Below are 17,038 nucleotides of genomic sequence, written 5' to 3'. Positions count from 1 at the left end.
AGAGTCACACGTCTTTCGCTTTAAATAAAAAACTAGAAAAGATTAAGCTTAGTGAGTAAGACATGTTGAAAGCCAAGATAGGCTGAAAGCTAGGCCTCTTGCACCAGTTAGCCAGGTTGTGAATGCAAAGTTCTTGTAGGAAATTAAAAATGCTACTGTAGTGAACACATGAATGATAAGAAAGCAAAATAGCTTTATTGCTAATATGGAGAAAGTTAGTGTCCTGGATAGAAGATCAAGCCAGATACAACATAAAGCCAAAGCCTAATCCAGAGCAAGGCCCTAACTCTCCTCAATTCTATGAAGATTGAGAGAGGTGAGGAAGCTGTGGAAATAGGTTCATGAGATTTAAGGAAAGAAGTCATCTGTATAACACAAAAGTGTAAGATGAAGCAGCAAGTGCTGATGTAGAAGCAGCAGCAAGTTGTCTGGAGCTTCAGCTAGGATCACTCATGAAGGTGGCTCCAGTAAACAGCAGATTTTCAAGGTAGATGAAACAGCCTTCTGTTGGAAGATGCCATGTAGGACTTTCATAGCTAGAAAGAAGTCAGTCCTTGCTTCAAAGCACAGGCTGACTCTCTTGTTAGGAGCTAATGCAGCTGGCTGGCAACTTTAAGTTGAAGCCAGTGTTCATATACAATTCTGAAAATCCTAGGGCTGTTAAAAATTATGCTAAATCTATTCTGTCTGTGCTCTGTAGATGGAACAACAAAGCCCAGGTGACAGCACATCTGTTTACAATGTGGTTTGCTGAATATTTTAAGCCCAATGTTGAGACCTGCTCTTGTTCAGGAAAAAAAAAACAAAACACAGATTCTTTACCAAATATTACTGTTCATTGACAATGCACCCGGTCACCCAAGAGCTCTGATGTATAAGGAGATTAATGTTATTTTCTTGCTTGCTAACACAGCATTTATTCTGCCCATGGATAAAGGAGTAATTTGACCTTTCAATTCTTGTTGTTTAAGAAATACAAACCGGCTGGGCATGGTGGCTCATGCCTGTAATCCCAGTACTTTGGGAGGCCGAGGCGGGCAGATCACGAGGTCGGGAGATCGAGACCATCCTGGCTAACACCGTGAAACCCCGTCTCTACTAAAAATACAAAAAATTAGCCAGGTGTGGTGACAGGCGCCTGTAGTCCCAGCTACTCAGGAGGCTGAGGCAGGAGAATGGTGTGAACCCTGGAGGCAGAGCTTGCAGTGAGCCGAGATCGCCACTGCACTCCAGCCTGGGCAACAGAGCAAGACTCCGTCTCAATTAAAAAAAAAAAAAACTAAAAGAAAGAAATACAGGGCTGGGCATGGTGGCTCACACCTGTAATCCCAGCACTTTGGGAGGCCAAGGCTAGTGGATGGATCACTTGAGGTCAGGAGTTCAAGACCAGCCTGGCCAACATGGTGAAACACCATCTCTACTAAAAATAAAAATTAGCCAGGCATGGTGGCACACGCCTGTAATCCTAGCCACTCAGGAAGCTGAGGCAGGACAATTGCTTGAACCCAGGAGGCAGAGGTTGCAGTGAGCTGAGATCGCGCCATTGCACTCCAGCCTGGGCAACAAGAGCAAAACTCCATCTCAAATAAAAAGAAAAAATACAGGCTGGGCACGGTGGCACACGCCTGTTATCCCAGCACTTTGGAAGTCCGAGATGGGAAGATCTCTAGAGCTCAGGAGTTCGAGATCAGTCTGGGCAAAATTGTGAGACCTAGTCTCTATTATTAAAAAAAGAAAGAAAGAAAGAAATTTTGTAAGGCTGTAGTTGCCACTAATAATGATTCCTTTTATGGATCTGGGCAAAGGAAATTGAAAACCTTCTGGAAAGGATTCACCATTCTAGATGGCATGAAGAACATTTGTGATTCATGGGGAGAGGTCAGAATATCAACATTGAGGCCAGGCATGGTGGTTTAACGCCTGTAATCCCAAGACTTTGGAGGCCAAGGCAAGCAGATCACGAGGTCAAGAGATTGAGACCATCCTGGCCAACATGGTGAAACCTTGTCTCTACTAAAAATACAAATATTAGCTGGGTGTGGTGGTGCATGCCTGTAGTTCCAGCTACCATGATCAGTCATCAACATCAAGGCAAGACCCTCCACCAGCAAAAAGAATGTGATTTGCCAGAGACTCAGATGATTGTTAAAGAGTTTTTTAGCTATAAAGTATTTTTTTAACTAACATGTATATTGTTTTTAATACATAATGTTATTGCACACTTAATTGACTATAGTATAGTGTAAATGTAACTTTTTAAAAATTTATTGGTTTGTTTTTAGAGACAGAGTCTTACTCTGGCACCTAAGCTGGAGTGCAGTGGTGTTGTCAGGGCTCACTTGCAGACTCGAACCCCTGGTCTCAAGCGATTCTCCCACCTCAGCCCTCCAAGTGGCTAGGACTACAGGCGTGCCTCACCACGTCTGGCTAGTTTTTATATTTTTTGCAGAGATGGGGTTTCGCCACGTTGCCCAGGCTGGTCTCAAACTCCTGGGCTCAAGTGATCCGCCAGCTTCAGCCTTCCAAAGTGCTAGAACTGCAGGCGTGAGCCACCGTGCCCAGCCTAAACCTTACAATTTTCTAGAGGTTTATTAACCAGAAAGAACAGACTCTACTGTCACTTCTTATATTTTTTTATGCTGAGATTCTTTCTCTCATTATTAAAAAAAAAAAAAAAAGTTGAGCTGGGAACCGTGGCTCACGCCTGTAACCCCAGAACTTTGGGAGGCCGAGGCAGGCAGATCCTGAGGTCAGGAGTTTGAGACCAGCCTGGCCAATACGGTGAAACCCCATCTCAGCTGAAAAAAAAAAAAAAAATAGAAAAATTAGCCGGGCATGGTGTCACTGGCCTGTAGTCCCAGCCACTTGGGAAGCTGAGGCAGAAGAATCGCTTGAACTCAGGAGGCGGAGGTTGCAGTGAGCGAAGATCATGCCACTGCACTCCGGCCTGGGCGACAGAGCAAGACTCATCTCAAGAAAAGAAAAAAAAAAGTCATGCATTGCTTAACATCAAGAGTATGTTCTGAGGCCAGGTGCGGTGGCTCACGCCTGTAATCCCAGCACTTTGGGAGGCCAAGGCGGGCAGATCACTTGAGGTCGGGAGTTCAAGACCAGCCTAACCAACATGGTGAAACCCCCTCCCTACTAAAAAAAAAAAAAATACAAAATTAGTTGGGCGTGCTGGCAGGCACCTATAATCCCAGCTACCCTGGAGGCGGAGGCAGGAGAATCGCTTGAACCCAGGAGGCGGAAGTTGCAGTGAGCCGAGATCACACCATTGCACTCCAGCCTGGGTGACAGAGCAAGACTCTGTCTCCAAAGAAAAAAAGAATATGTTCTGAAAAATGCGTCATTAGGGAATTTTATCCTTTGAACATCCTAGAGTGTACTTACATAAACATAGATGGCATAGCCTACTAAAAACCGAAGCTATGTTGTGTAGCCTATTGCTCCAGCTGTAAACCTGCACTGCATGTCACTGTATTGAATACTATAGGCAGCTGTAACAATGGTAAGTACATATCTAAACTTTTTTTTTTTTTAAACGGAGTCTCACTCTGTCTCCAGGCTGGAGTGCAGTGGCACAATCTCAGCTCACTGCAACCTTCGACTCCTTGGTTCAAGCAATTCTCCTGCCTCAGTGTCCTGAGTAGCTGGGATTACAGGCATGTGCCACCACACCCAGCTAATTTTTATATTTTTAGTAGAGACAGGGTTTCACCATGTTGGCCAGAATGGTCTCGATCTCTTGACCTTGTGATCGACCTCCCTCGGCCTCCCAAAGTGCTGGGATTACAGGCATGAGCCACCGCGCCCGGCCATATCTAAACATTATAGAACACAGAAAATTGTGAAAAGTATAAAGAAAAATCCACTCACTTTCACCAAATGGAGATTTACAAGATAACAATTTCAGCATTACTATCTTATAGTCTTTTTCTCCTATAAATCTTAGTATTGTATTTGAAACCAGTCACACACATAGTCAGGCATACCTTGGAGATATTGAGGTTTCAGTTCCAAACCACCACAATAAAGCAAATATTGCAATAAAGCATGTCACATGCAGGTGGATCACTTGGGCCCAGGAGGCTGAGGCTGCAGTGAGCCAAGATCACGCCACCATAGTTCAGCCTGGACAACTGAGTGAGACCCTGTCTCAAAAAAAACAAAATTGTAAGGTTTAATACAATTTTCTCTGTTTCTTACATAAGCCATTCTTAGGCAAGAAAAAAATTCTTTGTGAACACGTGATGTTATGGATTCATAGACTCTCATCCTTGAAAGAGGCCTTAAGTTTGACATAGCTTTTTTTTTTTTTTTAAGTCTTCAATCTCCGTATGGTTTGGTGGATTCACTTAAGGAGAGGTTAAATTCCTGTTTTGTCTTTTGATAGATCTGTTAAATTATTAGAATGGTTTCTGTTCTTTGGCAGATATGCTAGAATAAAATTTCTTTTCTCTACGGCTTCATACTTTTGTCCTTGTTTTGCTTCCTGAGATCACACCAGTTTGATTCCTCTTCCTGACAATGGTTATGCCCTTCCTGCATTGTTTTTTATTTCTTCTACATTTCACATAAGACATAATTAAAATCTTTACTTAAATTATTAACTTTATTGGTAATTATTTCTCATTCACTTCTACTTTAACACTTTTTTTTTTTTTTTTTTTTTTGAGACAAGGTCTTGCTTTGTGGCCCAGGCTGGGTTGCAGTGTTGTGATCACCAGTGAGTACAGTACAGATCCTCTTGCCTTAGGCTCCCATATAGGGGGTACTACAAATGTGTGCCACCACATGTGGCTAATTTTTTCATTTTTAGTAGAGATGAGGTCTCTCTCTGTTTCCCAGGCTGGTCTTAAACTTCCAAGCTCAAGTGATTTTCCCACCTCGGCCTCCCAAAATTGGCCAGACTGGTCTCGAACTCTTGACCTCAGGCAATCCATCCACCTCGGCCTCCCAAAGTGCTGGGATTACAGGCGTGAGCCACTGTGCCCAGTCAACATTTTTTAAAGTTAGGTAGCCAACTTGAACCAGAAGTTCATCTGTGAACCAAACAGAATAAACCAATACCCTTTACTTCCCTCATTCTTACTATGTATTCTCATAGTATTATGTAATAGTTTTTTAGAAAACATGTTACAGTATGTGATTGGTTCATGATTTTTTTTCTAAACCTTTAAAAAATGAAAAAATATAGCATTGCTAAACCTTGTCTTCTTATTCAGTACTAGTGTAATTGTGTTTTAGAATGCCAGTTGTGTCTACACATTCCCAGCCCTCTCAAGTTCATATCCATCAAAGCTCTCAGTATGTCATCTGTAGCTTCATCTATGTCATTTGTAAAAGTGTTGAATTGGTAATTATTTTAAGATTCTTAAAATCCTTAAAGTTTAAGATTTCTTTAATCCTGGATATTATAGAAAAAAAGTTTGAAATAAACATCAGAAGAAATTTGGAAAATAATTTTATTGATAACTTTATTTTCAGATTTCTAGTTTGGAGTAGAAGTCAAGGTTTTTATAGTCTGTATTACTTTTTCTTTGTTTTCAGGGATCCATCTGTCTCTAAGTCTGTAGAACGAATCTTTAAAATCTGGGAAGATAGAAATGTATACCCAGAAGAAATGATTGTGGCATTGAGAGAAGCTTTGAGTAAGTCTTTTTCTCTCCTGAAAGAAAATTTTGAGTCAGTCTTTACAATTATATAATTTTATAGATCTGGTCATGTTGTATAATAGTGAAAAATTAAGTTTTGAATCTAGCCCTATTTGTTTAAATATTTACGAAAAATATAGATCTGTTTGAATTAAAATGTAAGTAGAATTGGTTTTAGGGATGGGGTCGGATTTTGTTTTTTAGTGACTACAAAAGTCAAGCATATTAAGTGGTAAAAGCTGTCTGGTTATTTTCCTGCATTTGCGTTGAGTGTTTCAAATGGTTCATTGTTTGTGTTAATAAACACTGCCCTGTGCCCTTACTGTTGGAGAATTTTTGCACAGGGTGTCAGTTCTTACTAAGCTGTTTGGTAGTAAGCATATATCAGCAGTCTTTAGACTGTCTTTTGATTTAGATTTACAGTAAGTTGTGTACTGTTTTGTTAAAAGGAATTATGTATTATATATGCGTGTAATTAAGTTATTGAATAGAAGTTGGTGATAATCTGCTACCATGACCGTCACTTTACTAGAAATTTGCTTTAAAAATGGCATCTTCTAAGAAGCTGTTAAATTCTTCATTTTAATTTGTTAATTGGTATTTTTAAGCCTCCTCCCCTATTCTTTTCAGAATTAGTAATTTCGCTGATAATAAAAATCGTGTTTATTTGACAGCTTCTTAGATCGGGTAGGAATTTCTATTTTTTCATAAAAATGAAAGAAAAGGAAAGAAAGAAACAACACACAGTCTCGGATTGCCTTTTTTCATGCTGCAACTTTGGCACTGAAGTGGACAGACAGAACAGCTTCCCATAATGCCAGATTGCAAAAACTGAAATGTTTTCCAGGTACCACTTTCAAAACTCAGAAGCAGCTGAAAGAAAATCTGAACAAACAACCGAATAAGCAGTGGAAGAAATCACAAAGTAAGGAACAAAATCTCAACTAATATAAAATTACCTCCTCTTTTTGGAGCAGAAGAAAATGTAGACCATTTTACATCGTACCTGGCATAAACCATGGGCAAGCCTGTTTTCCAGGCCTGGGAGGCTCCCAGTGACCTATGCTAAACAAGCCATCATGGAGATACTTCTAAAAAAAAAAAAGCAAACAAAAACTACACTTTAAAACAAAGGAAATGCAGAAAAGGGTTTAATTGAGTGAAGATTCAAGAGTAGTTGGGGGATTGAAAGAAGAAAAAAATACTTGATAGTGTCCAGGATAATTTTCAGGTTCAAGGATATATGATGTTAGAGGCAGCTGGCATTAAACAACAGATCTGAAGAGGAGACTAGGCATTAAGAAGCATTTCTGTGGGAACCATGAAATCTCCAGATTTGGGGGATATACTCTACCAAATTAGACATGGGCCTCAGATCCTGGCCAGAAGCTCATTCTGTAATGGGAGCTCCTGTTATATTTATCATATTTACCCAGCATGAGATCAAGGGAATGGAATACTGCATGTGATAGGCTGCTGTGGGCAAACTGAGGAATATTGAGAGAGACTTGAAGGTGTGGAGGGAACAAAGTAAAAGACAGTGAGAATTGGGAGGTGAAACGAGACACTTGGGATGGTTTTGCTCCAGCGAGCATATGATATCCATCATGATTAAGGGAGTCCTCAGACATCTTTTTGGTCATAAGTTGCATGCTTAGGAACAACAGGAGTCGTCATTTCAGCCAAAGTTCAACCACAGTATTAATATACCTAGAAGTTTCCTTGCCTATTTTTGCTATGAATTGAGTCAGCAGAAAAAGAAATTCAAAGGGTAAATATATAGGAATAGAGTTATTTGTCACTAATTTTCTTCAGCCAGTGCTCAGGATTAATTGGATGTCCTGTTCCTGAACACTCTTAATTTGAGGTAGTTAGATCCTCTTACACCCAGACTAGGAAAAAAAGGTACTTGATGTATCTCGGTGTCTCCAAATCAATAATTCTAGGACTTTATGACCTCAGGGGTCTGTTGGAGGTAAGTAGGTTAGGTCTGTCTAAATAGCATATTTTTACATTGACCACATTTAGGAATGTTCAAATTTCCTAGTCCATTATTTATTTTAGGAATCATGACTTAAATGTGCATGTTTGCCATATGTTCAGAGTATATCTTTAACTATAGACCTAAAGTTTTTCCTGTTAGTCAACTTTTTATGTCTGTATTCTTAATGACCTTTTGTTTAATTCCAACAGCATCTACAAATCCAAAAGCTGCTCTCAAGTCTAAGATAGTTGCTGAATTTCGAGTAAGTTACAGAATTTGTTTAATATAGCAAAGTATTATTCACCCCTTTTGTATTATACTTTCCTGTATAGTCCAATAAGATTTATCTGTATTCAATTACACATGTGATGTTTTAAACATGCATGAACTGTTCTAAAGGAACCCAGATTGGGATTAGATTGCTTGGCATTTTATCTGTTCCCCAATGGTAGAAATAACCTTCTTCCAGTATATCTATTATCAGCTGAGTTCCGTATTCAATTTATGCCAGCAAGAGAGTTTATTTTCCTGTGAAACTCTTTCTAAATTAGAATTTGCTTAGAATAGCAGAAGGCTATGTTTATGTAATTAAAATTTAAAGAGGCTATATAAGTGGACCTTTGTCTGTTTTAGTCTTAACTCTGTATCCATAAATTAGCTTGTGTAATTAAGGAAAAGGATCTTTTAAAGTCTGTAACTAGGCTGGGCACGGTGGCTCACGCCTGTAATCCCAGCACTTTGGGAGGCCGAGGTCAGGAGATCGAGACCATCCTGGCTAACACGGTGAAACCCCGTCTCTACTAAAAAAAAAAAAAAATTAGCTGGGCGTGGTGGCGGGCGCCTGTAGTCCCAGCTACTCAGGAGGCTGAGGCAGGAGAATGGCGTGAACCCGGGAGGCGGAGCTTGCAGTGAGCCGAGATCGCGCCACTCCACTCCAACCTGGGTGACAGAGCGAGACTCCATCTCAAAAAATAAATAAATAAATAAATGAAGTCTATAACTAAACATGGTTTTGACATGAGAATTGATCATTAATATCTGTGACCATGAGAAAAAGTGAAAAGTTTTTTTCCTCCCAGGGTTTTGTTAAGCTTTAGGGTTTTTGTTTCTTTGTTTGTTTTGTTTTGTTTTACAAAATGAGGAGAGATAGATTGAGAATAATTGAATGATCTTGTAAATGAAATATGACTCTGGTCTGTGTTTAGTCTCAGGCCCTAATTGAAGAGCTGTTGCTATACAAGCGCTCAGAAGATCAGATAGAACTGAAGGAAAAGCAGTTGTCAACTATGAGGGTGGATGTGTGCAGCACAGAAACTCTCAAATGCTTAAAAGGTAATGCTTACATCCTTTTAGAGTAAGTCAGATTTTCTTTCCATATTTGTTATTTTTCTGGTAATCATACTGGTTTACCTCATAAGGAGATCCTTGGGTAGAAAGCAGTTGTGGCACCTCTGGTTTCCCAGATAGTTATTTCATGTATATAAATTTCATAAGTAAATTCTATCGTTCTCATTTCTAGTACTTTCTTGGTGTATTGGGTTATATATAGACAGTTGTATTTCACATGTATGGTTAATTGGTATGGGTATGCTCTTTAATGAAGTCACTGTAATGCCTCATAAAATCTAGTTAGACCATCTAGTTTCCTTGCATTGTAAATTGTAAATCATACTAATAATTTATGATAATGTAAGTCTCATGAAGGCAGAAATTATATTGATTTGTTCATTGCTATACCCTGGCACCTAAAGCAATGCTTGGCACATAATAGATATTTGATGAATATTTTTGAAATAATAAATAAATGACTACTAGCTATTAATTTTGGCACCAATTTTATTCCTGTACCGTACTTTAAATTTAACAGACCAGACAGTGCCTATAATCTCAGCACTTTGGGAAGCCAGGGCAGGAGGACTGCTTGAGACCAAGAGTTTGAGACTAACCTGGGCAACGTAGTAAGACCCTGTCTCTACCAAAAAATTAAAACATTAATGAGCTTGGTGGCACACACCTGTAGTCCTAGCTGCTTGGGAGGCTGAGGCAAGCAGATTGTTTGACCCCAGGAGGCTGTAGTGAACTCTGATCGTGCCACTGCACTCCAGCCTGGGTGACAGAAGAGACCGTCTCTAAAGAAAAATTTTTTTAAAACAAATAATTAATTTAACATATATTACCTAATTCAATCCTCATAACAGAAAACATACTAAAAATCTCTATTTTATCACATGAGAGATCTGAGGTCTTGTAAGGAGATTAGTAGCTTACCCAAGTTACACAGCTGATAAGAGGCAAAGCCAAAATTTATACTCATATCCAAAGCCATATTCTGCCAGTCAGTGGGAAAGAAGTAGATATACTGAATTATCACAAATCTTTTTCAGATAGGAAAGAAGAACATTTATTGTGATGCATACAGAGGTCACTTTATTTTTACTTTTCTGAACGTTACTTTTCTCGTTTAAGAGATAACGTCTTACTACCTTCTGTAATGCAGAAGTTATGGTATAAGCAAATACAGTTGAGCTTTATTCTGTTATTCCTAAGTAAGTAGCAGTGTGGAATCCAATTTGTGAAGAAAATAATCAACAAACTCTTTTGGTTGAACTTTCTTTTCTTTACCTTAATTACAAGTGCCTTCACTCTGGCAGGTTCACATGAGTCTGTTTTGTAAAGAATTTTAATAATCTGTTTTGTGATTTTGTGATTTGGAGAAGCTTCTTTAAGATAAAATTGTGAGGCCGGGTACAGTGGCTCACGCCTGTAATCCCAGCACTTTGGGAGGCCGAGGCGGGTGGATCATGAGGTCAGGAGATCGAGACCATCCTGGCTAACACAGTGAAGCCCCATCTCCGCTAAAAATACAAAAAATTAGCCGGGCATGGTGGCGGGTGCCTGTAGTCCCAGCCACTCGGGAGGCTGAGGCAGGAGAATGGCATGAACCTGGGAAGCGGAGCTTGCAGTCAGCCGAGATCGCGCCACTGCGTTCTAGCCTGGGCTACAGAGTGAGACTCCATCTCAAAAAAAAAAAAACTGTGAAACTAAGAGTAGTAGAGTATTGCACAATAAGGCAGCAAGAGTATGTTCACAAAGAGAGGTTTTCTTCAAAAGTCAAAAGACTAAATTTTTTTATTTTTTATTTTATCCTGAAATGAATACTTACTATGTCATTTTAGATAAAACAGGTGGGAAGAAGTTCTCCAAAGAATTTGAAGAGGCAAGCTCCAAGCTGGAAGAATTTGTGAATGGATTAGATAAGCAGGTGAAAAATGGACCCTCATTAACAGAAGCACTGGAAAATGCTGGAATTTTCTATGAAGCACAATACAAAGAAGTAAAAGTGGTGGCCAATGTAAGTAATAATTAAAGCTGTCTCATACTGAATGCTTGTTACTATATTTCAGAGATTGTTAACATGCATTATCTAACTCTGTTAGGATACGCATTTTTATCTCCTTATCGCAGATGAAATTAGTTTTGGGATAGGTGCTGTGGTGCACACCTGTAATCCCAGCACTTTGGGAGACTGAGGCAGGAGGATTGCTTGAGCCCAGGACTTTGAGACCAGCCTGGGCACCATGGTGAAACCCTGTATCTGGCAAAAAAGTACAGAAATTATCTGAGTGTGATCTCAGGCTTCATTGAGCTGTGATCACGCCACTGCACCCCAGCCTGGCCAACAAGAGTGAGACCCGTCTCAAAAAAAATAGAAGAAATTATGAGGATTAGGAACCTTGTACAAGGTAATACAGCTAGTAAGTGGTGGTGGTAGAATAAGACCTGGGTCTTTTTTTTTCTTTTTTTTTTTTTTGAAACGGAGTTTGTCATTCTTGTTGCTCAGGCTAGAGTGCAGTGGTGCGATCTCAGCCCACAGCAACCTCCGCCTCCCGGGTTCAAGCGATTCTCTTGCCTTAGCCCCGCTGAGTAGCTGGGATTACAGGCATGCACCACCATGCCTGGCTAATTTTGTATTTTTAGTAGAGACGAGGTTTCTCCACGTTGGTCAGGCTGGTCTCAAACTCCCGACCTCAGGTGATCCGCCTGCCTCGGTCCCCCAAAGTGCTGGGATTACAGGCATAAGCCACCGCGCCCGGCCCAATTTTTGTATTCTTAGTAGAGATGAGGTTTCTCCATATTGGTCAGGCTGGTCTTGAACTCCTGCCCACCTTGGCCTCCTAAAGTGCTGGGATTACAGGTGTGAGCCACCGTCCCTGGCCTTACTTTTTTTCTTAACCAGAAAACTGGATGGAAACATCCTGTTACCAAATTTCATGTAAATTGACTGAATTAAGGAACTTTTTTTTTTTTTTTTTGAGACGGAGTTTCGCTCTTATTGCCTAGGCTGGAGTGCAATGGCGTGATGTCGGCTCACTTCAACCTCCGCCTCCTAGGTTCAAGTGATTCTCCTGCCTCAGCCTCCCGAGTAGCTGGGATTACAGGCATGTGCCACCACACCTAGCTAATTTCATATTTTTAGTAGAGACGGGGTTTCTCCATGTTGGTCAGGCTGGTCTCAAACTCCCTACCTCAGGTGATCTGCCCACCTTGGCCTCCCAAAGTGCTGGGATTACAGGCGTGAGCCACCACACCCAGCCAGGGAACTTTTTTTTATTCCCCCAAGAAAGGGAGAGAGGTGATAAATGGGCATGTGTCTAATGACCTCTGAAAGAAACTAACTGTTCCATAATGAATTTTTTTTTAAGTTTTAATCACTGTGTATGGTCGTAAAAACATATGGTACCGTAGGTCCCACCAGTCCTACTTCGTAGAAGCAATCCCTTTTAACGCATTTTGCAATTTTTTTTCTGGCATTTGCTTCCATATTTGTAAATGATGTGCCCATATTGTTCCTTCTTGATTTATCCTATTTTAGAAATAGCTGTTAACTTCCTGATATGACAGATGTGGATTTAGCTTATACTCACCCGCCTTTCTCCTTCTCCCAGTTTTGTTGTATAACTGTTTTAAATCTGTTATCTATAAATTAAAGGACTGTATTTACTATTTTTTGACCATTAACACTAGACTCCCTACTTCGTAAAATTTGGTTAGTAGCATCCCTATTTGCTCCCATTATTTTTCATCTATCCCTTCAATTTTCCAGCTTCAATCAACTATATTTACTTTTTGTTGTTGTTGTTGTTGTTTGAGATGGAGTCTCACTCTGTCACCCAGGCTGGAGTGCAGTAGCGCACTCTTGGCCTCACTGCAACCTCCACCTCCTGGGTTCAAGTGATTCTCCTGCCTCAGCCTCCCCAGTAGCTGGGACTACAGGCGCATGCCATCATGCCTGGCTAATTGTTGTTTTTTTAGTAGAGGCAGGGTATCACCATGTTGGACAGGCTTGTCTTGAACTCCTGGCCTCAAGTGATCCACCCGCCTCGGCCTCTCAAAGTGACGGGACCATAGGCATCAGCCACCACACCCAGCCAACTATATTTACTTCTGTATTGTCAAAGTTGGTAATATTTACATTCTATTCTATAAACATACTTAATTACTCTTTGCTACTCTAAAGGTTGAAAAACAATTTTTCAAAAAGCTTACATTATAACTCTGTAAACATTGTTCATTGCAAGGTTTTGTGGTAACTATAGTTGTACTAGAAGTTTTGTTTTTTTCCTAGAGTATTGTTTTCTCTTTTATTGTTTGCCCTTGCATAGCCTTTTTAAATTCTCCATCACACCAGCTATTCTGAATTCCCTTTTCCCCCGGGTCCTCCCTACCTGAATTTTCATTTTCCTTCCCCAGTTTAGGTTATTCCGTAAGTCTCAGGCTAAAATAGCTCTTAACTGTTGTCCTGAGTTGAGTCCTCTATTTTCCAGATTCCATGTCTTTTTTTCTTGGTTTCTGTCATTGTACTGGAGCATTCTCAAGTAATTTCCCAAAAAAAAAAGTGTTTGTGAGAGAGAAATTTTGTCTGACCTTATATTTAGAAACGTCTTAGGCTGGGCACAGTGGCTGCTGCCTGTAATTCCAACACTTTGGGAGGCTGAGGTAGGAGGATCACTTGAGGCCAGGAGTTCGAGATTAGCCTGGACAACATTGTGAGACCCTTCTGTACATTAAAAGAAGAAAGAAAAGGAAAAATACATTAAAATGTCTTATATCATTGATTTTCTCCCACCGCCCAACCCCGAATTGGCTAATGGATAAGCAGGTTGATTTTCAGCTTTTAGGAAATGTATACATTTAATACAGTAAATTTCCTTCTAAGTTGCATCCCATGAGTTTTTATATTTAAGTATATCTTTTGCAAACAGCATATAGTTGGATCTTGTTTTAGTTTTATTGTTATGTTTTGATCTAGTCTGAAAATCTTTGACTTTGCAGTGTTTAGTCTACTTATTGATATGCTTGGGTTTAAGTCTACCATCTTTCTATTTGTCCTGTGTGTCCTTTTCTTGGTTACTCCTTTTCTGCTTTTTTTAATTAATCAAATAATTTTTAGATTCTGTTTTATCTCCTATTTTTGCTTGCATGTAGTCTCTCTTCCTCTCTTCCTCTCTCCTTTCCTCTCCCTCCTTCCTTCTTTCTCCCTCCTTCCATCTCCCAGATTTCACCTTTTTATAAGGATACCAGTCATATTAGATTAGGGCCCATCCTGACCTCACTTCACTTGATTACCTCTGTAGAAATCCTGTCTTCAAATAATTCTGGGGTACTAGGAGTGAGGACTTCAACATATGAGTCAGTGGGTGCAGAGATAGATAATTCACCCATAATAAATGGCTTCATGTTTTTTATAAATTTTCAAAAATTCTCAGCTGTTGATCTCAATTATTGTTTCTGTTTCATCTCCCTCCTCTCCTCTTGGAACTCACATTAGTATGTATATTGGATCTCATTGTTGTGTTCCAAATGCCTTTTTTTATAGTCCTTTCTGAATTTTCCATCTTTTATTTCTCTCTCTGCTTCCTTCTAGATATTCTACTAACTAGTCTTTTAATTCATTAATATTTTATTCTGTTGAATCTTATCTATGATTAAACCAAACCCATCTATTCTTAGTTGGTTTACTTTTCAGATCTAGAATTGCCACTGAATTTTTTTAAAGAAAGAGTTCAATTTTCTGGTAAAATTTATTCATCTTTTTAAATCTCACCATTATGAAGATCTCAAGTACAGTATGAAGACCTTTTTTTCCTGAATTATTTGAAAATAAGTTGCTTGTACCCCATTATCCAAAATGTTTTAGTGTGTATTTCCTACTGGACATACTCTCCTACATAACCATCAGTTGTTTGTATGTATGTATGTATTTATTTAGCCGGGCGCAGTGGCTCACACCTGTAATCCCAGCACTTTGGGAGGCCCAGGCGGGTGGATCACGAGGTCAGGAGATCGAGACCATCCTGGCTAACATGGTGAAACCCCATCTCTACTAAAAATACAAAAAATTAGCTGGGTGTGGTGGCAGGCGCCTGTAGTCCGAGCTACTCGGGAGGCTGAGGCAGGAGAATGGCGTGAACCTGGGAGGCGGAGCTTGCAGTGAGCCGAGATCGTGCCACTGCACTCCAGCCTGGGCGACAGAGCGAGACTCCATCTCAAAAAAAAAAAAAAAAGAAATTTAGAGACGAGTCTCACTGTGTCACCCAGGCTAGAGTGCAGTGGCGCGATCTTGGCTCACTGCAATCCCCGCCTCCTGGGTTCAAGCGATTCTTCTGCCTCAGCCTCCCGAGTAGGTGGAACTACAGGCGCCCACCACCACTTTTTGTATTTTTAGTAGAGATAGGGTTTCTCCATATTGACCAGACTGGTCTCAAACTCCTGACCTCAGGTGATCCACCTGCCTCGGCCTCTTAAGGTGCTGGGATTACAGGCGTGAGCCACCGTGCCCCTCCAGGTGTAGTTATGTAATCAGGAAATTAATTGATACTTTGACACACTTATAATCTAATCCTCAGAACCAATTCAAGTTGGCCAGTTTTTATAGGAAAAGATCCTATCCAGAATCACAAGTTGCATTCGGTGTCATCTCTCTTTATTCTCCTTTGATCTGGAACAGTTTCTTAGCTTTCTCCTTGATTTTCATGACCTAAATATGTTTGAAGATTACAAGTCAAATATTTTGTATAATGTTTCCCAGTTTGAGTTTATTTGATATTTCTTTGTGATCAGACTGAGTTTATGCATCTTCAGAAGGAATATCACAGAAGTGATTCTGTGTTCTTCGTGTTTCATCTTGGGAGATGGCACACAGGTTTGGTTTATCTCACTACCTGTAATGTTCTCCTTGATATTCTGATTAATGTGGCATCTTCCAGGCTTGTCCATTATAAAGTTTTCCCTTGGTAATTGTTTTGGGTTAAATTATGCACCCCAGGCCGGACGCAGTGGCTCAAGCCTGTAATCCCAGCACTCTGGGAGGCCGAGGTAGGCGGATCACAAGGTCAGGAGATCGAGACCATCCTGGCTAACATTGTGAAACCCCGTCTCTACTAAAAAATACAAAAAATTAGCCAGGCACAGTGGCGGGCGCCTGTAGTCCCAGCTACTTGGAAGGCTGAGGCAGGAGAATGGCGTGAACCTGGGAGGCAGAGCTTGCAGGGAGCCAAGATCGCGCCACTGCACTCCAGCCTGGGTGACAGAGCAAGACTCCGTCTCAAAAAAAAAAAAAAAAAAAAAAAACATGTACCCCAAAAAGATGTGTTAAAGCCCTAACCTTCAGTACATGTGAATGTGACCTTATTTGGAAATAGGGTCTTTGCTGATATAATCAAGTTAAAATGAGTTCACTGGGGTGGGCCTTAATCATCCGATATAACTGATGTCCATATAAGAAGAGGGAAACTGGCTGGGCGCAATGGCTCACACCTGTAATCCCAGCACTTTGGGAGGCTGAGGCAGGCGGATCACTTGAGGTCAGGAGTTCAAGACCAGCCTGGCCAATATGGTGAAACCCCGTCTATACTAAAAATAGGAAAAATTAGCCAGGCATGGTGGCGGGTACCGGTAATCCCAGCTACTTGGGAGGCTGAGGCAGGAGAATCGCCTGAACCCAGGAGGCAGAGGTTGCAGTGAGCCGAGATCACACCATTGCACTCCAGCCTGGGCAAGAGAGCAAGACTCTGTCTCAAAAAAAAAAAAAAAAAAAAAAGAGAAACTGAGAAACTGGACAGAAGCACAGGGAGAACATCATGTGACAACATAGGCAGATATTGGAGCGATGCAGCTACAAGCCAAAAACATCAAGGATTGATGGGCACCACCAGAAACCAGGAAATGGCAAGGAAGAATTCTGCCCAGCGTCAGAGAGAGCACAGCCTGCTGACATCTTAATTTTGGACCACTAGCCTTCAGAGACAATAAATTTCTGTTGTTTTAAGCCACTCATTGTGTGGTACTTAATTAACCACTGCCCTAAAAAACTAATTACCAATTAATGAGTGTTTTG

At 40.5% G+C, this 17,038-nt stretch overlaps 1 protein-coding gene across 8 annotated transcripts in view; it reads left to right on the top strand.

Moving 5' to 3' along the window:
• RPRD2 (regulation of nuclear pre-mRNA domain containing 2) overlaps positions 1–17,038 on the top strand; it is a 114,472-nt gene that overhangs the window by 73,450 nt on the left and 23,984 nt on the right. For 4 of the 8 annotated variants that reach the window (XM_054553405.2, XM_024249573.3, XM_054553423.2 and 1 more), the window contains exons 3-7: positions 5,554–5,654; positions 6,505–6,582; positions 7,851–7,903; positions 8,847–8,973; positions 10,818–10,993. In XM_054553405.2, the coding sequence (XP_054409380.1) occupies positions 5,554–5,654; positions 6,505–6,582; positions 7,851–7,903; positions 8,847–8,973; positions 10,818–10,993 (535 nt within the window). The remainder of the gene's footprint in view (positions 1–5,553; positions 5,655–6,504; positions 6,583–7,850; positions 7,904–8,846; positions 8,974–10,817; positions 10,994–17,038) is intronic. The other 4 variants (XM_054553410.2, XM_024249575.3, XM_024249580.3 and 1 more) reach the window with 1 other exon arrangement.

This window comes from Pongo abelii, chromosome 1, assembly GCF_028885655.2.
Source record: "Pongo abelii isolate AG06213 chromosome 1, NHGRI_mPonAbe1-v2.0_pri, whole genome shotgun sequence".
NCBI lineage: Eukaryota > Metazoa > Chordata > Mammalia > Primates > Hominidae > Pongo > Pongo abelii.
The sequence above is the reverse complement of the archived record's forward strand: the minus strand, read 5'-3'. Positions and strand labels throughout refer to the sequence as shown.